A 26821-nucleotide genomic window follows, 5' to 3' on the forward strand; every position below is an offset into this window, starting at 1 on the left:
AGTCATAATTGTGAAAATGTAAAGGCGTAAAGAGAGCGAGAGAGGGGAGAGCGATAGTTGGAGGGAGAGAAGGGGTGGGTGAGAGAGAGAGAGAGAGAGAGATAGTTGGATGGAGAGGAAGATAGAAAGAGAGGGATAGAGAGGGGTGGATGAAGAGAAAGGGTGAGGATGAGGGAGAGATAGAGAAAGAGAGAGAGATAGTTGAAGCATGGACCTGCTATGGTTGAAGGGAGAAGAAGAGGGAAAGAGAGAGAGAGAGAGAGAGAGAGAGCATGGGGTGTGTATGTTTATGTGAGAAAGACAGAAATAAATAGAGTGAATTAATAGGAGATAGATGTGTGGGTGTGTCTGTGTGTGTGTGACAGAAAGAAAGTGAGACAGAGCGAGAGGGGGTGAGAGGGAGGCGTACAGATAAGAAGACTCTATATTATTATCATGATTATTGAAGATTCAATGTATTTCCAAGAACTGTTGACCCTTTGTCTTGGGTTAATCATAGCCTCCACCTCCCTGATGATGAGCAAAAAAGCTCCTCTCTTTTCTCTTTTTTAGCCTCTGCGGAGACGTTGGTACCATGAAAGTTAAAAAATATAGCACGCACAGAGCGGCCATTATGACTGTTTTTATTTCTGGCAAGGGTTATCCACTTAACTGGGTGGCTGTTGTTCTAGCGTGACCCATATCTGCTCTTTGTGGCCCTGCGAGCTCTTCTTCTTCTTCGGTCCCACACATCGATGTGAGCGGGGTGTCTGAAAGGAGCTCAAGAACTCCTCGCATATAGCCTCCGCAGAACCGATACACGTCCTTTTTCGTCTCCATTCTTCTCATCCCCTCGGTGGCGTTTCCAGACCTTTGGCTCAGGAGGGGCGACACATTGCCAGCTTACTATCTTCAATATACTTTTAATATATTCAGAGGGCCTGGGGTGAGGCATCGCAAAAAAAGTGTTTAAGGAAGAAAAAGAACAACTTTTGAGAATATTGTATGTCTTCACTTCGCACGTTTCTTCAAGGAGTTATCATTGAGCTAAAAACTTCTTGGTCCCTTGACTTACAGTGACTTTCAACCTGCTTACTACTTTCTACTAGGAAGGCAGCATTTCGTTTTCGCGGTCGCAAATCTCACGGGGAGAGGGGTGTCCCCTTGCCCCCTTCAAATACGTTAGAACATCCCCTCTGTCTTCCTTTTTCTCTCACCCCCCCCCCCTTTCCCCACACCCATCTCGTGCTCGCTCTTTCTCCATCTCCCATGAAATAAAGGTCGAGTCGTGTCGGGATCTAATGGCACCAATTAGCGCCTGCTGAGTAGCCGTATTGACAAGTACCAGGCTTAAAACCTCACTGGGGAGCTCGCAAAGAGAAGGATACGAGAGGGAGAAGATGCCGCCGGGAGACGAATAAAAAAAGATATGTGTAAACGATGTTATAATAACGATTTGGGACTACTCGGTTGAATGAGAACCCGTGGGTGGCTCGAAAGCGCTGAGTTGATGTAGCTAATCTGGCCTGAGACGGAGGGCTAAACCTGAGGTATTTTCACCTCATTATCATGGTCAATGTTAGATGGGTTGAAATCCCTAGACATACACGATCGGGGGAGAAAGATGGTCGGGCGGCCGAGCTAGAGGAGTTACCTCGAATGGCGACAGGATATCACGGAGGCATGACGATAGGATGTATATTGCAAATATATAGAACAAATATATTCCATGTTTCATATGTGAGGTCCGAGGACTTATACCCTCCAACACATATGGACCTCGATCGATGAAAATCTCTGCAAAGTTAGATCGAAGTGGCAAAAACAAAATTATCAGACTTTTCAAAACGTCGACGTTGTCACGTCTTTCATTTTAATAGCTTTGCATAATTCTGTTAATCAAAAACGATTTTTGTGGAAGATCCCCAAAATCTTCAAACTAGAGAACTGCACTAAAAAGCCAAATCGCAACACGATCTGAAAATTAGACCTTTATATCGACATATTTATCCTTTATTCTTGTTTACCTCCTCTCAACCTATTTACATTATTTGTTTACTTTTTACTTATATCTCTTCTTACTTTTATTTCCCTACAACCAAAAAGCCTGAAAAGGAAACTTTCATATTAGATTTGTCCACCTAAAAACGTTGGATGCACGCCGTAAAACTGGTCTAATTTATTATCTTCAAAGAAAGACCTAGTAGTATTCATGTTCGTGCTATCTGTAAAATTATCTATTTTATCTATAATATATATATATACAATTACAACATACTTATTTTGGTATCAGATAGGCAGTCTCTGTCCGTTTCAAAACATATTTCTTTGATGTATTGAATATAGATCAAGTTGGGCATTTTACATATCCATTGCATATACCGATCATTGCTAATGTGGATGGGACAAGTTTCAAACATAGTGTCAAAATATAAATTTAATCCCCTGTAATGTTTTCTGAGTGCCCGTACTAAATTTATGAGATAAAACTATTTCCAAACTTCATTTTGGTAGGAAATAATTTACATGGTGATTGTCGCAACACAAAACATTATTTTGTTTCTGCATAGCTCCGCTCCATAGTTTTATAATACCTAGGAAATTACAGAATTACATAATAGATTTGAAAAGACGTACTATGGGAAAGGATAAGGTTATTGTTTCTCTATGAGGATCCACAATAACAGATCTTTCGAAGAATTTAGATCAAACAACGCTGCAATCAGAGAATCATAGAATACGATAAGACGTTTAAGAATGATTGAAACATATATCGACTCAAATATCACAACAATATATATTCATTTTAAAATTTTAAAATTCGATTAATAGGCTTTAGAAAAGAATCATCAGGATTTCATAAAAACGTGTAATATAATGGCAAAAACTCAATAGTTATCATGATTATTTGTGTTAAAGAATAATGAAGAATTTAAACGGACTGAATAAAGTTTTAATGACTGCAGGAATCAAGATATCATAGTAATGATCAATTCATTCTCAACTCAAGTCCCACTGGTATTGCACCAGCTTGAATCCTTATTTCAGGCGAAGCAAACCAGATACAGGGAGGGGGGTTCAAATAAATGTGTACGAGGGAACATAAATAAAATGCCCATAACCATGATAATGCGTAACGCCCTAACAAATTCTTATCCCGAAACAAAATGTCCTACCTTTGCTATATTACTAGTACTCACTTTATCCCAACTGAACCTTTTATATTCTTATGCTGTATAAATGTCGTTTAAACTGGTACATTATCTGATTATGACGGAGTACTTTTTTATTTTCGGTTTTTGTGCCGCGGCTATAAAACAACTCAATTAATCACAAAGCTAAAGTGAGAGACAGAATTCTGGGAGAAAGAGCGATGTGTGCGCATACCGTTTGCGCACGCGTGCTAGAGATCAGCGAGACAGCTACGGGACGGTGAGGGAGAGAGAAACACCCACTAGTGCTCGGGACAACCCCCATTCTATTCGCGTCTTCGGACACAGAAACAAGCCCACTGCATTTCATCTCGCTCTACTGTTTTTCACCTGCTTCGGGTGACCAACTCTCTCCCGCAACCTCTCTCGTTGGACTAGGAAGTCGGAAAGCGGCTAATCGCGTTCAACTCGTTCTCTTAATCTCATTGCACGTTAAGGATGATGATTTAATAGATGGAGACATGGATTAATAAATTCCTGCCTCCGACTGAGAGCTTGTCATTTCAGCACATCGACGAGGCCTTAGAAGGACGGTCTAAAACTGGACATCCTCAGTCCTGAGCTTTCGACATTTCACGTGTTTTAGTTAAGATTTCAGGTTGGGGCAGCTCAAGGAATCCCCTTATTCAATTGCCTAGCTTCACTTCAGAAAATTGTTGTATTTTGATATCAAGCGTTTGAACAAAGAACATTTTGCAATGGATAGGAAAGTATAGTCAAGTGAAATCTTCAGAAAACAACTTCAGCTTGCATTGTGTGGGGCAGGGATATGGAAAGCTGCAGGAAAATCAGTTTTGAATGAACTTGTTTGATTTGTCGAATGGACAGTATCCAGGAGAAAAGGCAGATTTGTTTATCTACTTCACAAGGAAGAGACAAAGTTGGGGACATCAACTTTGGGAGTTCATAAACTAAAAATTATCTTGAAATTGTTTTGTAAATTGTGATGTTTCCGCATTGCCCACCAGAACTCATGGCGTTTACCCCAGTCCACCCTTCAAAATTCACCCCTCTGTCCCACTTCTCCCCTCTCGGCCCTGGCTTCCCTCCCCTAGTGGCCGTAGGTACATGGCACCCGCACACCTACCGACCGCCGACAAAGCGAGTCACACCGTACTTCATCTCCGATATCTTGGGAATCCCACCCGACCCTTCAGCCGTGGCGGCCGCCGCAGCTTCGGCAGTGGATAGACATCACGCCCACTACCATTATCACCACGCACAGGCGGGAGCCCTCGCCCGATCGACAGCCTGCCCGTGGGACGCGACAACGCTGGCTCAAGCGGCCGAGTTCCACGCGCACTGTCGAGGACTCCGTGCCTCTTTCAAGCACGCCGTGGAGAAATCGGGTTATGAGAAGACGAAACACGACCCAACATCTTGCGACACTCATTTCTTGCTTAGCCATAAACAATCTAAACTGGGGCTAGACGATAAGACAATTGACCTGATAAACAACGACACAGGTGGTAAGTGTTCACCGTCATTTTCTTGTTTTCCCTCCGCCTTCGATCAAGTTTCAATGGTGCATTAATTACCGTTGATTGCATAGCTAAACCTCGCAGACGGGCAGATTTATGGCATCTACTAACGCATTACCGCATCAATTTTAACAAATTTATTCGCCGCTACTCATTCGCTTTATCGAAACCATTTTAAGGTTTATAGTCGCTTGTCACCGATTTACGATCGTGGTAAAGTGATTAGCGAGTGAGTTGCGAGCTCGGGAGTAATTTTCTGGCCATTAAAGGCAAATTATAAGTATAGTAATGGCTCACTTAATACGTCTGCAATCAAAGCCGGTTAGATGTTAGTGTGTACACTGACGTCTTTATTGTCGAATTACACGTTAATTTAGACGATCCGCCACAGATACTCACTTCCAACATGTCGCCAATTTCGGCGCCCATCAGTTTATCCATCCTGACCTCTGATTAGGCGCGCTAAGTATTCGAAACGATCGCATTTAAGGTGTTTTTCTTGGGGCCTGGGTGTATTTGTTTTACACGCGTCGGTGTCCTGTATCGCGATGAAGAAGTGGAGTCAAGTGTTTCAACTCTGACATGTACCGTCTTAGGAGGGTGCTTATTTGAATCGCCAGCGATGGGCGAGATGTGCAAATTGGAAGGTTTGGAATAGAGAACGATTTGGGCAACAATCGCCTTTCTCCGATTCAATTTGACATTTTCAACGACGTTTATCGGAGACGGGTCGAAGTACGGATGAGTGCTTCCAAACGATTCAATTTACCACAAAGGGGAGAAAAGAGAGAAAAGAACAGAGGTTTAAAAGGAGAATTGAAGAGAAAGAAATTACAGAGCTGAAGGAGAATAGATAATGATAAGTAATGAATAAAGGAAAAATCTACAAACGATAGAATAGAGAATGGCTACCATGTCAAAAATAAAATATAAATACTTTAATATAAAAGCAGTGTTTATCGTTAACAAAATTGAATTTCCTACACAAGATACACATTGTACTGGGTACACAATTATTGCCGACTTTTGTCCAATATGAAGAAGTAATAATAGAATTACTGTATAATGATTGATTACTCAACAAATCCAGATTGTAAGACATTGAAATTATACTGCTAATAATAATAGTCCTAATAAGTTACACAGTGAAAATTTGGGGGTATCAAAGCGGGGTAAAATAGCTACACCTTTCAAAGTTTCAAAATATCTATATTGAAAAATGAAAATATTACTCTTGTTTATAATATCAACCTTCAATCTACCAACCATTTTACTTGGGCGTTTCACCTTATTCTGGTTTTATTGCGTTAATGACTATTGCTTTTAAAGCATCCAATACAAGTGGAGTAAAAAGTGAAATGATATTGATAAGCCGCTGTATTTTATCGAAGTTAGAGTCTTATTCTTTTTGAACGGATTAAGCAGCAAAAAGAAAAGAAATCTGTACTTGTTTTGTGAATGTAGATAGACCCCTTTATACAAATGTTAGCGAAGAAATTGACCCACCCTAACAAAATCAATAACATGATACATTAATAGTTCAAGTTTCAATTTTGTATATACTTTATATTAAGAATACATGTTTTTTTTTCTCACACACCTGGCGTATTATCATTTTAATATTTAGAAAATGATACGTCTTAATTGGCACCCTCATAAGCTTTTATGTGGATTAAATTTTATATTTCATACAGTCTTATCTAATACTGCCTGAAATAAAGATACCTTTTCTGTAATCTGTTTCACGTCCTAGAAAGACCGTTTATAAAATAATTTAGATTTTCCCCTATTGTAACTACATAAGGAAATTCTTCTTTCATAAAGAATTTTGCGAAATTGTGGTCTACTCTCACTTATATTGTAAAAATATTAATCAATTTGTTTAAATCAAAATAAAGATATATATTTTTTTAATTGAGGGTAACAACAGAATATAAAAGGAGGTGATATATTTCTTTTCAAACATATAATTGTAAGTGATTTTCACTAAATTCTGACACTGAGTATTAAAATACCTTTGTCAAACAGATAAATCATGAGGTATTATCAAAATACAAACCTTCTTTTAACACTTTATATTATACTTTTATTTGTTTATGATTGATAGTATATTGCAAAAATATGTTAATATCTTGAAACAGAAACAAAAACAAATCTATTGAAATCAATTAAAGTGAAAATCGGTTATTTGAACGGAATTCTGTAATAGCTTTCACCCCAAAGATTCAAAACGATACTAATCCCTTCATCGGCAACGAGATAAGACACATTTTTACTTAAAATAGTTACTGACTTTCAACAACATAATAATATTTCGCTTTTTCTCTCTAACATGCCTCAAACACATTTGTTGATTTTCACGAATGTTGAAATACCGGGGTGTCTTTATTCACACATATATATCAATAGCGGTGAGAGATAGGACCGAATCCGACAATTACAGTCGTATGTTTCACGCACCCGAAGGTCACTTCTCACCCCACGGCCTGTCAAGGGGCGTTTAAATTTGCATGTAAGCGGCTTGCTCGGTCTATTGGCTTTTATCATGAGAGCGCCGAATCAATACCGTTAAATGCTCGGTTAATGCAGTAATAATTGGACTAGCCGCAGACGTCGGTATCGATCAGCGGGGATTTTAAACAAAATGTGTTTCTGCCATGTTTCCGATGGATGGACAACCCATTATGGACTCACTTCACTTAGAGAAAGGGATTAAAGAAAAGGGAGTTGGAGCTGGGGGGAAAGGGTGATAGAGAGAAAGAGAGAGAGAGAGAGGGGGTGGGGAGCGGGTATGTTTAATCTTTAATATGGAATTGGAAATCTCATTGTAAGCTGTGGAAGAGGGTGGGAGAGAGAGAGGGTGAAGGGGTATAGGCAAGGAGATGTGGATGGGTGGGGGTAGGAGAACGAGATGAGAGTACGGGAACCCTGGAAAAGTGGAACAGTGGTAGAAAGAGAGATTGGTAATCTATAAAATGGAGTTACGGGAGGGGTCCATAAAGTGCGATTGTCATGACTGTGGTTTTTTAAATGGCGAAATAGGGCTTGGGATTAGAGAAATCGAGCTAAAATGGTGACGGGTGTAGTAATAGCACGGCCAGTGAGTACCTTCATCCGATTATGCTCTGGAATCAAAGAAAGAGAGCAAGGTTGCGGAGGTTAAACTCTAGAGATTATGCTACCGTACAATTTAAGTATTTAATGGAAGCGTGAATTTTGGCAGAAATTTTCATTATATTTTTTGTCTTGTTCTTGCTTTTGAATTGTATCACACAATGAATGGAGACACAACTCAAGCAAAAGATGAAAAGAAGAATGATGATCCTATTACCACCCCCCACACACACACACACACACACCATAACAAAATCAAGCAAGTGAAATAAAGAATTAAAAGTAAACGATCTTCATATAATGATTATATTTTATGCCTTAATAATTTGTCAACATCTTCGTTTATGGTATTTGAAAAGAAATCGAATAAGCCGTCTCACCAAAATCATTCTTTGAGGGTTGTGTTTATAAACTGCACATAATATTATAATTGTATGAAATGTACCTACTTATTAGAAGAGAGGGTTGTTGAATGCCAGCTAAATGCCACTAATTGACCGTCCAAAATTATCATAAAATACGTTTGAACCATTGAAAGGTTGATACGGGACGTAACGTTTGTGAAACACTATATACCATTAATTGGACACATCGATTAAATGACTCGACTGTGATTTTCGATGAAGGTTCGTCGTCAAAGTCATATCACTTTATTTTCAAAGACATTATCACTCTGATTCTACGTTTTTGTAGCTGAAAAAGCGAGATGACTAGTTTTTACTGTATGTGTTTCTAATGTGAAATGTTGGGTGATTTTTGTATAGTTATGATACAGTATCGCATGATAAATATGCATGTATGTATCTTTATTAATATGTGTCATTGCTTCAATCGAACATTTAACAATAATTGTTTAACTTTTACAATACTTAGAATACTTTTACCATATAACATGCATATAAATGAACAAAGATTCTCAGTGAAATCATCATAAAAGTATGAGTGTGAGGAAGATTATTTTTCCACTTAAAGTTATTAACTAATAGTTTGTTTTTGCGAAATGAAAAAGGATCTGAAGTACACCATGATACTTGCAAATAGGTTTTAGAATGATAACCACAATCCTATACACAAATCTTAAAAGTTCGGATTGATTTTTAAGAAATAACTTGTAACTCAAAGTCAATGAATAAAATGCAACAATACGACAAATAGATAAATATTGGCACCATACAATTTACATACACTTTTCTTTTTGGAATTTAGAAAGGGGGTATGTTTAATTGTTCCAACATTAAAGATAAGGCGGGGAAGAAAATAAATCGTCGACAAATAAAATGTGTTGAATAAAGAAAGATTAGGAAAAAACCAGGTAACTTTATTGGGAAATTAGCACAAAAATGACGCATCATATTGTTATCTGCCATGGGCTTTAATAAAATGTATTATTAGTATTTTATGTCTCATTTTAAAAACATAACACAAGCACATTTAATGCAATTTAAAAGGTATAAAGTAATCCAAAAGTACTTTATGAAGTAATTTTATAAAGTAATTAAATTTGAATTAAACGTTATAAAGCAATAAACAATTGTTGAGTAAAGAAAGGGGTCCAAAGTTCCACAATGGTTCATAACCCAGTCTATTGTTTAAATAACAAAAAACGACGTGTGTGTCTACTTTTGCATTTCGATCGTGAAATGAAAAACGTAATAAATGACTCAACACCCTAACTCTTACGCTTCATATTAAAGCATTGCAACGTGTATCATTAATTTAAGAGGGAGAGCTAGGACATACCCCTCACATATTACAATAACATGCTACTTCTAATCATGTCGATAATTGCTTAATGATGCAGGGACTGTCACATCGCACTTCTTGTTCTTATCAACGACCTATCAGCGATGTGTCATCCTGTCATGAGAAGACACCATCACAAGCCATTCCCTCCCATCTCCCTGTTTAAACCAATCGCTGGTGTTAATCCTGTTGTCTGTTATATAAAACCTATCCCAACTATAAAGCGTTTGTTGATTACCAGGAGGATGTTATTTTTGTCTGAAGGTGTATGTGATTCAGCGGACGATACGTATAAGCATTATCATTTTGTATAGGTGCTGAAAGATTTATTGTGTAGATATTCAATAGAAATTACATTATTTTTGTCATGTATCTGAATTATTTGTGTTGGTATGCCAGGTTCTGTGGTTGACCAATGCTTTTTGATTTTATTATTTCAACTGAAGAAAGATGCAGACAACTAACAGACATTATGTCGTAGTTATAGTTGGATAATGAACCCCAGATACACGTACATCTTTTTCTTTCAAAAATGTTCATCCTTCTATTATCCAATAGAAGACATTTTCTATCAGAGTATTGTGGCTAGGTGTATAAAACCCTGATCGCCACTTAGGTAGAGAAATTCTGAAAGGACCTTACTATACCATATTTCAGATTAGCACAAGGTGAAATAATAATAACTGTCGTATTTTGGATGGGCACATATGCTACTGCTAGATGACCGCAGTCGTGTTCTTACAATTATAGACTGGTGTTTTTAACAATTGATAGAAGGATTCTACAAAAAAGCAAGACTGCCACTATAGAACGGAGTGTATGAATAGAGCTTAAAGAGATAAACGTGAAGCAAAGAAAGTGAGTTAAAAGCAGTTATAGCTAGCCTAGACCTAATAGAGACCTTAATCTGTATTTATCAGCTAATGCAGAGACAGCATGGTCAGCTAATGGTTTAAAGATAAGCTTGAGTTCTGGTACACTGCCTGTCATATCTATTATTTTGAAACTTCGTACCTATTTTCCGTACATTATACTTCATTTGAAATCTTTAATTTTTTTTGGTGTAATCTACGCTTAATATGCTTGTATACAAAAAAGGAAAAAGCATTTAAATTGTTTTTTTTTAATGTAAATGTGGAGCTTCAACTTTCGTGATAGAAAATAAATACTCACAGAATCCAATTTAACTGGCACTTAATTTACAAATAAATGCCCCAAGATTTCAGTAGATTTGCAGACTCATTTGAGGAACTAAATCCAGCATCATGAATAGAGCATGCTGGTGAAATGTCTCCTTTTATAGAAGTATGATAGGATAGTATTATATTCTTTGTTCATATTGGATAATATTATACGAGGTAAAAGGATGCAAATTACTCCGATGGTTTATTGTATAAATTAATGATTAACACGTTGTCCCTTTTTAAAAGAAGCTCTCCTTCTATTTTCTTATTTATTCTTCTATCTTTTTTTGTTGCCCTCATTTCTATTTTTACCTAGATTTTTACATTCGTCTTTCTTATCAACTCCTTTCCGAAAAAAATCATAGTAAAAGAATAAGAATAAAGTAGATTGGATTATTATTTGGTGGTCACGGAAGACTTTATTGAGAGTGAAGAGGGGGACAGAAAGAGAAAACAGATACAGTGACCTGTAAGTAACTCTAGAATTGAAAACAAAATTCAGAGACCTCTTTATTGAAGAAAAAAAATCAACTGTGAAGCTCCCTGTCACTTTGATTATTTACAAGTGGAGTTGACTCTAATGCAACAATAATAAAGAGATTTAAAGAGAGACAGAGAGAAAGAGAGTGGGAAAGAGAGAGAGAGACTGGAAGATGCTGCTTATTGTTCGGACGCTGTCTAAGGACCGGTCTATGTCATTATGTAACAATTAGTGGCAATTAGCGAGGAAAGGTTTTAAACAGCGGAAGCCGTCGGGGGAAGCGTTAGTGAATGATTCTTACACGCCGGGAGCTGCGTGTCGTTTAGTGCTCTAACCCCAAAACTACCTTGATGAACCATATAGAAGGGTGTTGTTTGGAAGACCAGTAATAGGCTGTCGTTTTTCTCTTCAATTGTTCTGTTAACTAATGGCAGTGAGGGCCAGGCGATTACATTTTGAAAGAACCTGTCTGAAAGCGATTGGGAAAGGTTGATAATCAAGTGTGTATTGTTGTATAAATATATACCCTGAGCATTATCAAAATGACAGAATCCGCCTCAATCTTGCTGAAAATCATACGCACTGCACACAGAAATTAGTATATGGGACCACACATACATGTGGTGTGAAAGTTCGGACCAAACTTGTCAGATATTTCTAGTCATATTTTTTATTATGAGGGCATTTAAAGGGTAATCTTGTTCAAAGAACTTTCCTACTATGTTAGTCTTCCAAAATGACATACATAATAAAATGAGAAAGCTTACAAATAATTGTTATCTTTACCAGAAATCAACTTTCACTTTAACTAATGGCGATGGGCACTTGGCTGTTTAAGAGCGTTTTCTAGTTCACGTGTTCTCTTGACTTAGTGAAAGAAATGAGTGATTATTTCTGTTTGCTTTCGGTTTTGACACCTGAATCCCATTAGCAGGATTAGACCCTTCTAAAACTTGTTCTTATATCGCATGACTTTCATTGGTTTCTGAAGAAGCTACATTTTCTACATGTATTGCCAAGTTCAGTTTTGTCTTGCCTAAAAAAATTCCCCTATCCGCGATATTTTATCTTCCATCTTATTAGTAAGCATCCATGTTTTTATATTTATAATGGGAGTCTATAAAACACCTAATAACACGCCTTTAAAGGTAAAGACCAGTATTGGAAACGCCCCAATTTCAAAAAATGAAATGGAAGCTCTCATTACCAATCATGTGAAAGAATATGTTTTGACTAATACACGATGATAAAAAAATTGCCGGGAAACCGCCTACTAATTCATATATTTGGTAAATGTGTTTCTCTCATGGTCTGTGAGAGATATAGGGTAGTCCCATATACATCTTTCTGTGTATAGTGCTTGTAACTTTACGAAGAATGGGCCAAAGTTCTTTTGATTTTGATGATTCCAGAACCTTGCAGATGCTAGATGCTAGATGATCAACCTTTTCTGATCGATTCCACAACGTATCTTTCACAATGCAATCGCATGACCATAACTGGTCTTTACCTTTAATAGACTTCGCCAGGTATGTTACTTTTTAAAATGTGCCTAGAATATATCTGTTTTTATCGGACATTGCAACAAACGATATATTTTGGTATATTAAATGTGTCATATTGAAATGTAAATGATCATGATGATTGTGTCATGTTCCTGAAAAAGAAGACTCATGATTTGACATAAAAAAAACCTTGAACCTTTACTTACAATTATTCTAGTCCTAAAATATCTAGTAACCTTTACAAAGCTATCTTAACGCCAAACATATACATATGAATTTGGATGATACTTCGGCGTTTATGGAATGGCTTTGTTTACACTTGCATGACAAGATTAGCACTTTCGCCGATCCGGGCAACGAGCAGATCGACCCACAGGAAACCAATTAACACTATTAAAAACGATGCAACATTCACAACCTTGTTCACTTGTGTGAAATGTTCGTCTCTAAAAGTTATTATGCGTGAACATGATGAATATATCTCATGCTGTTCAAATAAATTCTATGGGGGAGGGGGAGGGCTTATCCGAAATTGATTTAAAAAATAATGTTTGTTAGTGATTTTCTGGGCCCCCATCTCCCCCTGGAGAATCCTGGATCCGCCCTTTATCTCTGATGACATAGGATCACAGGCAGAAATGACAGTTCATCCAACTGTCCAAAACCTGATGGACAGCCATTACAGCCTTTGAGGAGGATGTAATGAGTTCTTATCGATAGATAGAATGACCAGTGTTGTTTGGGTGACCATTAGTAAACTCGAACTCCCCTGACCCGTTTCGGCTGGCGATCTTCCCTGCCTGTCATCCTAAACGAACCCATCTCCTTCTTGTGACTTGTGCAACTGTGCCATGATTCCGTGTTGGGTTACTTCAAACAGCACATTATTTGGGTGTTTGTCTTTCTTTAATTTCTTTCTTCCCTTTTTATTAAACTATAGGTCGGAATATAGTGATATTCAAGACTTTATGCTTTAAATGTAAAGATGAAAAGAGAATAATACTGCATATAGGGTGTACATTAAAAAAAAAAATTACACTTTGAATACAGAGTACTTTGGGCTGTGGTTCCATCCGTCTATCTCTCTCTCTTGTCTGTCTGTACCTCTCTCTCTCTATATATATATACATATATATATATATATATGTATATATGTATCTGGCTTTGATTCTCTCTCTCTCCCCCGTCTCTTGTTTGTATCGTCTTTTATTAGTAAACACTATATTAATTGGTCTACTAAATCGCTACAGTAAATCACCACTTCTCACATCTGTAATTTCAGACTATATTATGCTAATCAATATCGAATGATCTGATAATACCCAAATAGTATTCCATTGTTATATATCCCTGTTTGTTAAATTTCGTGAAGTAAAATATTTCATGTTGTCCCTCAAATTAGATCTTCGTTACACGCCCCCAACAGCTCGTATCTAGGTTTATACGCAAGTCATTAAGTGTGTTCAAATTGCGTTTGATTGTGTATCTATCACTTCAGTTTGCCCTAGGTGCAGCATTAATGAATCAGTTTAAGCTGACATGTTAAACAGTAAATGGAGGAGGGGCAGAGATGTGGAGGGAGAGTGGAAGAGAGAGAGAGAGGGGGAGATAAAGGAGATATGGTGAGAGTCGAAGAGATATAGATAGGCTACATAGGGTTAGAGACAGAGCGATTAAATGAAGAGAGAGGAAGAGATAGAGAGAGAGAGAGAAAGTAATGAAGAGAGTCTGTTAGAGATAAATTGTATGCAGGGACAGAGAGCGGGAAATGGGTGACAGAGAAAGGGCAGAGATACATAGAGAGGAGAAGAGAGAGAAAGATCGAGATGGAAAGCAGAGAGAGAGAGAAAGGTGTCAGGGGGGGGGGGGGGGTAAGAGAGAGAGAGAGAGAGAGAGAGAGGGAGACAGAGAGAGAAAGAGAGAGAGGGGGGAAAAAGGAGATATGGTGAGAGTTGAAGAGATATAGACAGGCTACAGAGGGGTAGAGACAGAGCGATTAAAAGAAGGGAGAGGAAGAGATAGAGAGAGAGAGAAAGTAATGAAGAGAGTCTGTTAAAGATAAATTGTATACAGGGACAGAGAGCGGGAAATGGGTGACAGAGAAAGGGCAGAGATACATAGAGAGTGGAAGAGAGAGAGAAAGATCGAGATGGAAAGCAGAGAGAGAGAGAGAGAGAAAGGTGTCAGGGGGGGGGGGGGGGGGGGGGAGAGAGAGAGACAGAGAGAGAGAGAGAGAAGAGAGAGAGAAATGTGTACAGAGGTAGACGGTGGGGGCAGGGAGGGAGAATGGGAGAGGGAATAGAGAAGCGACGAGCGAATCTTCGATGCAATTAAGAGAGGAAGTGAGGGAGCTATGCGTGTTGCTACTTCACTTTGTTATTCGGCTGACACATCACCGATGTCTTAAACTATTCTAATGAGTCTATTAGCCAGTCCCATCTCCTGCAATCATTACTCTTACACCCTTGCCCGGGCCTTCGCCTAATAACTAACCATGGAAACTGTTTAAGATGCAGAGTTCTGTTGTCTGAATTCCATCAAACACAGTCGTAAAGATCGACTTCCAAAAATCAACCTAAAGCAATTCAATATGTCCATCACCATGCTATTTCACGTTATCAGAACATTATTCTTAAGGCAGTACAACAGGGTACTGAAAATGCCCTTGGTGTGATTTCTCGAAAGTGTTTGAGATCATTTTTGTTGTTGTCCCTTTTCTTTTTTTTAAAGAAAGACCGTTCCATTTATTCTCCATATTTTCCTCTCTCTCTCTTTTCACCCCTTTTTCTATTAGTTCTCATGACATTTTGTACGATGTAATTATGTTATTCGTCTGCTCATTAGCAGTTAAGCAGGGTGTTAAGTCTGTATAAATATGGAAAAAGTGAAGGAGTTTTAAAATGCATAATGCCCTTCTGGCTCTCAACACACTACAATACGTTTGTGATTGTGTTGTGCATTATTTGTTTGTTTTTCAAATACGGAATCCGCATCATTTTTTGGGGCGGCTTGTTATTTTATTTTTCATAAACAATCGCGATTTCACTTTAATTTTTTGAATATTTCATTTTATATACACGTTAATTAAAACATCCTGTTAAAAACTCTTGCTCTCTTTCTCTCTCTCTCTCTCTCTGTCTCTCTCTGTCTCTGTCTCTCTCTTTCTCTATCCGTCTTTCTTTCTTTCTTTTTCTCTGTATCTCTCTCTCTCTCTCTCTCTCTCTCTCTCTCTTCCTTTCTTTCCTTTCCTCTATCTAATTATTTCAGCTATCTTCTTCACCCCCCCCCTTTTCCCACCCATTCTTTCTATCACTTTTGTTTTCATCACGTTTATCGCGACCCCGCTTGTACACCTATATAGTGGGGAATCATAATTTTGATTTAGGTTTTAAAAAGAATGTTTAAAAAAAATGTTTAAAAAACTTTAAGACTATCATCAATATTAAAACTACCATTGACCATTTCATATTATATCATTCTGCTCAAAATCTTCACTTCCTTTTTCCTTAAACACAATCTATTAAAAAGAAAGAAAAGTTGGGGAAAAGGGAGAAAAAGAAATCCACTTAAGAAAGAACTCTTCTTAAAAGCCCAGCTCATGCTGAATACCGTTAATCTATTCCGACAGTTTACAATAGAGCGGGCTCTTTCATGAACAGGAAAGGGGTCTTTATGTTCCCTAAGCTACACGATAAAAATAGGTATAGAGGGATGTCACAATAAACGGATCAATACTTAAGTGGGACATCACCCAGATAAACACCCAAATGTGGTGACATGAAAACACATTCAACGATTTAAATTGAATAGGAGAACAGTGTAAAGGGTGTTCGAAGGAGAGGACGAGCGGCAGAAAGATACAGAAGCCGAGTCATTCTTATTTTAATAAAGAGCGAAAGTGCTTAATGTTTAATAGCTTCGGGTGCATCAATGGGCCATTGTGTGCTCAATCGCTCAGGGGTAACACTTTCCACAAAGGCAAGCTTTTGCGATCAAGGCGCTTAAACACGCTAGGGGATCTCTGCCGAAAAGCGAAGGTTTAAGGAAGCCCTACATCTATTGTGCCACTGTCCCGCCGGAAAAAAAAGAGGACCAGACAATCGGCTTATTATAGCCTCTATTAATGGACGCCGCTTGCAACCGATCGATCAAATCAGGCGATATTAGAGAAAAGTAGGAGAGGGGAAAAGAATGATTCGGTGAGGCAGCTTAGGTCCCCCATCTTAACCACTTATTCCCACTCGAGTGTTTAAAATCGTACGAAAATCAAACATCCCCTGCGGTAGATGACAGGTCCAAAATGGTGAAGTAATCAGTGTTTGCTCTTCTGAATATGATCCTAAGAAATTCTTTATCCCTCTTGTTTACACCCCCTGGAAAACGAGAAAAGACTGTCTTCCGAGGACTTTTAGCGGTGGGGTGTATCTACCTGACCAGTAATGACGCAAATATTTTGTGTTTGAAGAGCTATTAGCAAGGTACTTTGTTTTTCGATCCCACCTCTCATTTGCTCTCTCCCTGTCTCCCTGCGGAGTCAGCTTGTTGCGAAATCGAAGAGCTTTGAACGATCGAGTAATTATCTGCGATCGATTGTTTGGAGTACCGGCGGCTGTTGAGGCCCCTAATTTCACATTCATGTCACATGAGCCAATGACGTCATTACCCACTCAAATTGTCAACGAAGGAAGGAAAGTTGCAGGGAAAAGGGGGGGGGGGCGACATCCTTGATCTCTGACTGATTTTTAAAATATTATTTGTATGATTTTTTTTTACCGAATTAAGCATATATTTTATTTTTTCCTAACTTAACACAACAAATCGTACATTGCGTTCTATTTTCATCCATGTATTTCTAGTTTCACGTAATATCCTTCTTCCTCCTCTTTTACATTTTCTATGACGTCATATTCTAACATAAATATTCCCTCTGCAAATATACCAATCCCTTTCTCCACACACTATAGATATCATTTATGATAACGTATATACATTTTTATTTTCACTCGTCATGCTTACCTTTTCACCTAATGGTCATAAATAATTACCTTCTCCATTAAAACAATGTTGTTTGCATCATCATCATCATCATCATCATCATCATCAACATCATCATCATCTACCTCTCTCTTTTTCTGTGTATATGTCTACATGCATACATATTGAAGGGTTCGCATGTATATGTTTCTCTGTCTCTGTCTCATATAAATTATATATTTTCTACCAACATTTTCCCACAGTTAAGTAGTATACATACAGAAAAGAACAGTATCTTACACGAAAAGACCAATATGTTATTTAGATGACTGTAAAGACACAAGTTGTTTACATCGTGATCATATTATACTTTTTGCGAGATTCGTCATGATTATACAGAACCAATTCGTAAACAAATACTGAATAAAAATAGTGACAATAACTGCAATCTCGCTTCCATTTTTTCTGCATGTGGAGACGTCATTGTAAAAATACTTTGCGAGATTCATCATATGCAGAACCCACGTGTAAAAAGCACTGAATAAAACAAGTGACGATAGCTAAAATCTCGCTTCTATCTTTGGAAGGATCAAGACGTTAGTGTAATAACACATGTCACCCACTGTTTTCTCTGTTTACTCTCATATCAATGTACCTCTTGATCGATTGCTCTTGCTATAATTCATTCACCGAACAAAATGGCTGTTTACACGAGTCAAAAAGAGGCAAATTTAAACGCCATGTATCATTAACGAGCTGGTATCATTACACCGCGATCACAGTCGTGTGCCACTTGCTCTCTGCCCGCTCTATCAGCGGCGGCCTGACGGCGGCGCCCCGGCGTAAGATGGCGCCTATGGGCACGCTTCGCATTCGACCGTTACCGACTCGTGCATACGAGGAAAGCAAGCCGCCAGGGTATAACAAACACATTGATACATGCACGAAGGATATTATTACGTACCAGTACTAATGTTTTGTAAAGTGTGCGTGTTGGTGTCTGTCTCACCCCCCCCCCCCCAAACCCTCTCTTCCTCTCTCCCAATCTCTCTCTCTCTCTCTCTCTTTGTCTCTTCCCTTCTTTCAGTTGTGCATTACTTAAAGCAAATAAAACATAAACAAGTCTTGTTAACAAAGTGCAATAATATAACGATATTCTTTTTTCTTCACACGATTGCACTGTAGTATGTTTGGGGAGGATTATAAAACGTACCGTTAGAATACCGTAAGCCGTGTTTTCATTAATATACCACCTATAGCATGAGAATACACTTTGGAAAGTCAAAGAAGAGAACTTTGTGCCCATTAGCGAACGCTCTTTAAAAAGTGCAAAACATGAGAATAATCATCTGTCCGAACTACTTTTGGTTAGCAGGTCATTTCTTTCCTACCCCCCCCCCTCAAATTGTTAAGAAAAGGTGATCGTGATTGGGCTTAACATTGCCTAAAATTGGTCGGGCACATAACTGCCCTCATCGTCCACATGTTTTGGGTATCATATCCTTATCATGTCCTTATTTGAAATTTTAATACTATTTTGTTGATTAAAATATATCACATATTAAATATATATTTGATTGAATGGTCAGGATTCTAGAGATCATCGACAACCACTACATCTCTCACTTTCAAACTTTGATACATTTTCTAAGATTCTTATTACAAACTTATTAAAAATTTGACCCCCCCCCCCCCGTAAACGTTTACGGAAAACCAGAAGGGCGTTAACTCATATACCTTTATCACGGTTAACCCCTGACAAATATCATCTTGTGCAAGATGCACTGGCAGTATGCATCATTATTGACGATTTTATATTTTTAAACAAATGGTTTGATAATGGTTTGTATTACACATTTTTAATTTACAATGTTACCATTTTATTTTATAAGGAAACGACAGCGACATATCGGATTGCAAATCGGACACCAGCTCCATCTCGAAACGAAAATTACCCGTGGACGACGACGATGACGACTCGTCCTCGCAAAATCCAGGGGACAAGGAAAAGAAGAAGAAGGCGCGGACGACATTCAGCGGTCGGCAGATCTTTGAACTGGAAAAGCAGTTCGAGGTGAAGAAGTACCTGTCGGCAAGTGAGAGGGCCGAGTTAGCTTCCCTACTGAACGTCACCGACACGCAGGTATTGATAACTTCTATATTAATTTACGTTTGGTACCCCCGGTCACACCGATGAGACCGAAACCAGTCCGATAATAGGCCGACAACAGGCCGACAACAGGCCGACCAAAAATAATTTACCCCTAAACGGCCCAAAAATTTCGATTGAAGATCGGTTAGGAGTCGGGTTGTCGGCGTGACTGGGGTATGATTAACACGATCGCAAAAAGCTTTCAAGAAATAGATTTTAATACCTTATTTATTATGTTGATTAAAAAATAATCAAATTTGGACAACATAATATTTCATTGTAAATTTCGCACATTTCAGTAAGTGATGAAGGCTGAAGATTGCATTAAGGTAGTTTTATTCGAAAATCCTAGTGATCGTGCTGAACTTCGGGATGGGGATATTAAAGACGAACACTTCTACACTTGACAACATTTTGACAGTCATTTAAAATCACGATTTTACGCAAAACTATAAACGTGTTATGTTACTGCTTCCATGGCTACGTATATAGAAGTAATGACACGTCCCCGTCCATTTAAAACATAATTATTGTGTATCATTAAACTTTGATAATAATTTTGTGGAATACAGTGATGTTGCAGTTTCTTGATTTCATCTCATTAATATATTCTTAATGCAGAGAGAAAGATAGATACTATATGAGGCATTCCGTTTCTATTTTAAGTTAAATGTCATTGACATTTAACCTGATACGAGTGCACTTCTTGAAATTTCATCCTATCTATAGACTTCCATTGATTTGTGATGATAAAGAGAAAACGAAACATCGTAAAGAGAGAGAGAAACAAAATAGGTTGTGACAATTTCTCTCCACGATGAAATTTAATGAAACTAATCATACTACGACTCTGTTGCCATTTTACGGAGCGGAAATCGCATCCATTATGAGATGGTGGATGTTCTCATTTTTTCCTAGGACGCACGTGCACAATAAGTTCGCTTTAGATTGAATTTCACGGTAACGTGAGTTTGGCGCATGCGAGATGCTCAAAGAGAAAGAAGACCCAACATCGTTTGGATTTTAATATTGTCAATTTTTTTATGAGGAGGGAGTGGTGGCAGTTAACAATTTTAGAAGTTTTGTGCACGGACATGTAGGATATTATTGCAGAGGGATGGTTAGGTGTAGTTTGAAAGAGGGAAAATATAATTGAGTTATACCCTGATAAGTTAGATCGATTATTCTTTTGTTTCTATTTCGCGCAGAAATGGCAAAGACAGTTTTTCATCACCTGCATTCAAATAGTAATAATCAGTAATGAAACCAACATTATCATTCGTAATTGTAATTGGTCGAAGCAGAATTATGATAATGATTATTGTAGGTTGATATAAATTTTATTCATGCTTGTGTGATAAATAAAGCATAAAGCAAGACTGTTGTTTCGTGATCAATGCCAGTGTTCACAGTGAGCGGGTTTACCTTGGCAGAAGTGCTTCTGCGAATAATTTGGAATCTTTAGTTCGCTGATTCTGCGCATTTTGAAAACCGGAGATGCAGCGCGTGTTCAAACTCGTGGCGTATTTGGAGCGTTAAACCGCGCGCTTCAACTGAAAGATGTCATGGAAAGATAATGAAAGCTACTAGTTTTAGCTCCAGACCCAAAGTAAAGAAATTCTATCATGGGAAAAAATCTAACAAGCAATAGAATCTAAACCACACACTCAAAACTTTGTGTAATACTTGTAAATTTATACCATAATCCCTACTCTTTATTCACTGTATCCCTGTAAGAAAATTAGTTATATTAATAACATGAATTTTGCCAGATTATGGATTTAATTGAATCAAGGGAATCTAACAATAAAATCCCATTATTCCACCCCACTGCTGGAAACCTGGAACAAGTAGATTCTTCAAAACTTGGAAAATGGAACCTAACTTTTTTCTGTACATGTTAAAAAATGGTGAATAATGGTCTTCGTCACGGTTTCAGGAATTTTGTTGTGGTTTTAAAAGTTTCATTACTCGGTATTCTATCCCGATATCGATCCATGACAACATGGTGATCGCCGTCCGAAAGTACAATGTATCCTCAGTCTCCGCGTGGGAAGAAGAAGTAGGCTCAGACAAGATGTAATTTGACATGTTTCAGGAGCTTTGTTGCAAGAATCCATGTTCCCTTGAAAGGAAAGACAGGTTGAAACAAAACGAAATCAGAAAGATATCGGACGTATCAATGATCGGAGATGAGAGCCCGAAATTAATTTTGAGCCGGGACACATGCGGGCGCACCAAATTGAGTTCTCCTCGGGAGGAAATGTAAAGACATCTTTAAGCAGGCAATTATGCGTAGGGAAGCCTCAAGTACGTGGCGTTTCCTGTCATTTGTACGGATTATATCATTGGATCGTGACTTAGCAACGCAATGATGAGAGATCGCGGGAACTTCGCGCCATTGCCGATATTCACCGCCATCTTTGCTTCTTCTTAAAAGAGGTTTATACTTCTTTCTTTTTTTTAAGGAGAAGGAGGAGGAGAAAAAGAAAGAGATACGTTCTAGCGAGAAGTTGGGTGCACTTTCATCGCTCAATTTGAAGTCAATGATGTCTTAATCTCCTGAGCGATGTTCTGTTTTGAATAGTGATTAAAAGGCCCTTGTATCGCTCAAATGTAAATATCATTAGTGGTGGCTTATGGAGAGCGGAAATGGAACAGATATAGCTCTGTGTTACTGCGGTTGTGAGGTACAATTCTAAATGGCAATGATCGCGTAGCCTGACTGGTTAAAAAGCCTAGATTAGCAAGGGGATTACGAGTGATTTTTCTTAACACGCTCTCCGAGAGGAGAAGGAAAAAAAGTCATTTACCGTTCCCATGGTGTAATTACGCCTGTCTCGCCCCATCATGCCAATAATTTGTCGTCGTGCGCGTTCCCGCGAGCCAGTTTTGTGGAATGCTGAAGCTATTAGGCACACGCCACCGTTTGGCGACCAATTTGTCTTTGCTCATACTTTGATTGCGCTAAACGCCGTAATGGGCGCTCCAGGAAGCCTATTAGTTGTGTTCAGGAAATGTAGCAACTCGTCCGGCTCTTTGTTAAGCGAGGTTCGAAAGCCCGTCGGAGTTGAGACAGGAAGAGCAACATTTTACAACGACCCCATGGCTTCCCGCGCTTTCACTTCTGCAAAAATCACTTGTCATCGTCTGCACCGCAAAAGCGACGCCCTACACTTACTCTGAGGGATGGCCTGATAAACCTCGAGCGTACGCGCACGTGTCTTCAGGAACGGAAACTCTAATTTGCATTTTACTTATCGTCTTCGCGTGTTAACAAGATAATGGACTGCACGATTTTTCACCCGTTTCTGTTTTACCATATCATGTAATCCATATCTTTCTGTCTCTGTCTCTTTTCATTTTCTGACACTGCCCTTAGGTGAAAATATGGTTTCAGAATCGACGTACGAAGTGGAAGAAAACGGAGGGGATATCGAACGCCGAAGCGGCCGAGCACAAGATTGGTGGACCGAAACATATTGATACGATCAGACAAAAACAGATCGACGCTAACAAAGGAAAGCTTTGCGACGATGTTGGTCTCGTCAAGATCGACAAGGCAGACGATAAGGTGAACGACTCCCATATCCAGCTTCCAGTCAACGATGTCGTGGTGGAAAGTTCTGGAAGCGTCATGAGCTCAACGGTTGATTCAGCCATCGTCTCCGATACACGGTTCGACGTCAATGACCACGACAGGGACACTAAGAACATCGAAACTGTGGCCATGAAAGACAGCGTCTGCATAGAGCTTTGTCGTGCTCCTCTCGAAAGGTGCCATTTTCCACCCGTTGTCAAAGAGGAGGCTCAAGAAGAGTTCTCGGAAGGTATCCTCAAACCAGAAAACATTTGCCATCCTCTGGACAGACCTCTAGAAACGGACAATAGTCCTTCAGAAATATGACTGGTTTTCATCCAGAAGGAAGACTTATCACTTCACTTCTGATATGTATATTTTGTTTTTAAAATTTACACTGGATGTATATTTACTACAATTTATTGTATCATGTATTTTATCGTGTATTGTATCTTTTCGTTGCAACCCTTCCGGGAAAGAAAAAACTACTGGTAGTAAAGCTCCCTCTCTTTCGTATTGATTTGTCTTACCTTTACCTGTAAACGATTTCTTTTTTAGAAAAGATTATCATGTCCTCAGTTTTTGTTATTTCCAATAAGTATAGTATTCTTGTTAGATAAAGATGTAGCTTTGTTATGTAGGCCAGGATATATCAGAATCAAATATAAGTGCGCCGATTCTCTCTTGCTAATGCAGCAGTCCCGTTCTACTTACGCCCATCATACACTATACGATCCGATTTGGGAAGAATTAAGAATAGTATTTGATACGAACATTCGAATATGTGAAATATTAATGTCCGAGAACCTGAAGAGTGATATGATTAAGAAAATCTAAATTTCAAGGGATTTCATGCTTCCTTGGAAGAGGGAAAGCTAAATCGGCTCAGAATCGTAGTGACGTCAGACCAGTAGTCCCATTGTCTACAAAATTTCAAGCCGATTCGGGTTTTATCCTGACCAGAAGAGTTCAGTGCATCAAAATTACGGTTGTTATAGTATTCTTATATATTTTATAGATTTAAAATATAATACAATTGCCATTTCTTCGAAAATCGGATCACAGGACGATCGTCTAGTGTGCGATGGGTTTGATTTTTTCTTGCCTATGTCGTTTTAGCATTCCAAGCAAACAAAAAGATATCATTAACAAAGATAGTCTGCTTTGATATAACCTATATTTATTTATTATCTTAAGAGACACTCGAGGCTTTATGATTTATTCAATTTAGTAAATGCATTTGTACTTTGATTTTTTTTTTAAATCGCAATCAAACATTTCTTAAAGTGTTGAAAAACTTAAAGCACAGTAGGCAAAACATTGTAATGTTTTGTCTTTTAACGATGGAAGTAGTATTTATTTACGGTTTACTGTTAATTCAAGATCCATCAAGTATGCTTTTTCTTCATTTAATGCGTTATGAAATCAACCAGATCCTTGAGACAATGTATAATAATGAAAACCAGTCAACCAATTATCATTTAAAAAACATTCTAAAGACTTGCCAATTTTACATTGAAAATAAAAAGACTTTTTTCCCCCAACTGTCTCACGTCACCTCACTAAGTTTTTCAGCCCTAGCCTTTTTGGGCTTCGGCACCTCTTTAAAAGAGGATTTTGTCGAGAATAGACAGATTTCAATATGATTTCCATATAATAATTGATATACTTAAGCACAATCCATGCCTTATAATCCACACTCCTTTAAATGAACAATTATTATCGAGAAACATAGGAACGAAGATATGGAATCTTTATTTAATAAAATCGTGTTCTAAGCCTTTCATACTTTTTGATGTGTTAATGTATTCGTTATCACAATTTATCAATAGAAACGGTGTGTTTTTATTGTTATAGTTTTGACCCGATGTCTTCCCAATAATCCATCTGTCATTACAAATTGAAATAACAGCACTCACTACAGTTAACACGTTTCGTGTATAACAATTCTTTATGAAATGAATGGTGACGTTAGATGTACAATAACCTGATGCGAGCAACAAAAGTTTTTTTTTCTTGTGCCAAATTCCGTGAGTTGTCCCTTTTTTTGGTACCTTTTAATCACAACAATTGCTGCAGAATGTCCACCTCGATCTTCCCGGCTAATGACCGCTCCATATACTCTCGACTAGACATGCTTGAAACCCCATTCATCAAATCAATTAAAATCATTATTTACCCTATCTCGTCTTGTCCTTCCACAACAAAAATTCTTCCCGCCTTCAAATCGTGCGCGAAACTATTCAGAACCTAAATCTTCCTGACATGTTAAAATGATCCGATTGTTGTAGCAGAGGTTTAGGTACACTGTGGATTTTGTTTTCTAAAAGTAAATTTAATCAGTGTAACGTTGTCGTGCAAACACAAAAAGCTAAAAGTTCTTCTGGTCGCCACTCTATTTCATTGTTGACATCGTATAACAGACGTGTTGAATAGCATCGAGGCGTTGCTTGAAGAGATAATTGCTCTTAAATTAATTCAACAGGACGCAATATCATTGGTGTGTAGACACTTAAGACGACATTTGAGGGGTTTAATCGGCAGTGTTTTCCTTGGATGTCCAACTTTTGTTTACTTTCTATTTCTAGAGGCATACGAGGAGCAGTAATAGCTTTCAAAAAGTGTAGACATGATAATCGTGGACGCCTTTTGACATGGAGAAACTAATATGCTCGATCATGGACGAGGATAATTTGTGGGTTAAAAAACACAACTACCAACATTATTTAAACAGTAAGATCTAATCCAAGACTCGTACAAATATATCGGTAAATGGATACTTTATCTTTTCATTGTGGATAAAATTATGTTGAAATAAATTATTATTTTTAAAAAAATATGAAAATAAGGATATCATGCTGCTGAAAAGGTCGCTTTTAATGCATATAATGTACAAATGAAATGAAGTAGTAATATACTTGATGTTACACGATTTTGATGATGAATTTAGAACAAATTGAGGCAATGCTGATTGAATGTTGCAACAGTTTTATACATGCTTTCATTTGTAATGATCTATTTTACTGTAATGTCGCCGGCTCTCTTTGGGGTAGTGACATGGAAATCTCTTATCTGTAGTACATTGATTATAAATGCTTTTCATATGGCCTATTCTGAAGTGGCCAAAAATCAGCTTACTTCGACCACATTGAAGTAAGGGCATGTTTCTCAAAATAGAATTTTTATCAGACTATCACTCATATCATTCTCGAGTTTTACAGTTTTAGCTGATGACGTCATCCATATCGCTTTTGTTCAATAAGTATAAAATACTCTGATTTTATTTGGGTTCTTTCTATTTGAACTCTTTTTTTTAGATTGAAATGCATTACAGAAAAGAAAGCGACGATTGTAAACACCATAATGATGTATAAATATACGGAGTCCACTAGAAGTGGATAACCTATGTCAATAAC

At 37.9% G+C, this 26821-nt stretch overlaps 1 protein-coding gene across 1 annotated transcript; it reads left to right on the forward strand.

The window, feature by feature from the left end:
* The first annotated feature begins 3425 nt into the window (after window positions 1-3425).
* Window positions 3426-26821, forward strand: LOC580883 (homeobox protein GBX-2). Its single transcript, XM_780913.5, has 3 exons — window positions 3426-4660; window positions 19566-19816; window positions 23208-26821. Exons 1-3 carry the CDS (start codon window positions 4138-4140, stop codon window positions 23730-23732), a joined length of 1299 nt encoding a protein of 432 aa, XP_786006.2. The 5' UTR covers window positions 3426-4137; the 3' UTR covers window positions 23733-26821.

This window comes from Strongylocentrotus purpuratus, unplaced genomic scaffold (assembly GCF_000002235.5).
Source record: "Strongylocentrotus purpuratus isolate Spur 01 unplaced genomic scaffold, Spur_5.0 spur5_scaffold_15, whole genome shotgun sequence".
Classification (NCBI taxonomy): Eukaryota; Metazoa; Echinodermata; class Echinoidea; order Camarodonta; family Strongylocentrotidae; genus Strongylocentrotus; species Strongylocentrotus purpuratus.

Coding starts and splice junctions, on each gene's coding strand:
- LOC580883 (XM_780913.5), top strand. CDS start 4,138: ATGTTTCCGCATTGCCCACCAGAACTCATGGCGTTTACCCCAGTCCAC. Junction 4,661..19,565: donor GATAAACAACGACACAGGTG/GTAAGTGTTCAC, acceptor TTATTTTATAAG/GAAACGACAGCGACATATCG. Junction 19,817..23,207: donor TGAACGTCACCGACACGCAG/GTATTGATAACT, acceptor CACTGCCCTTAG/GTGAAAATATGGTTTCAGAA.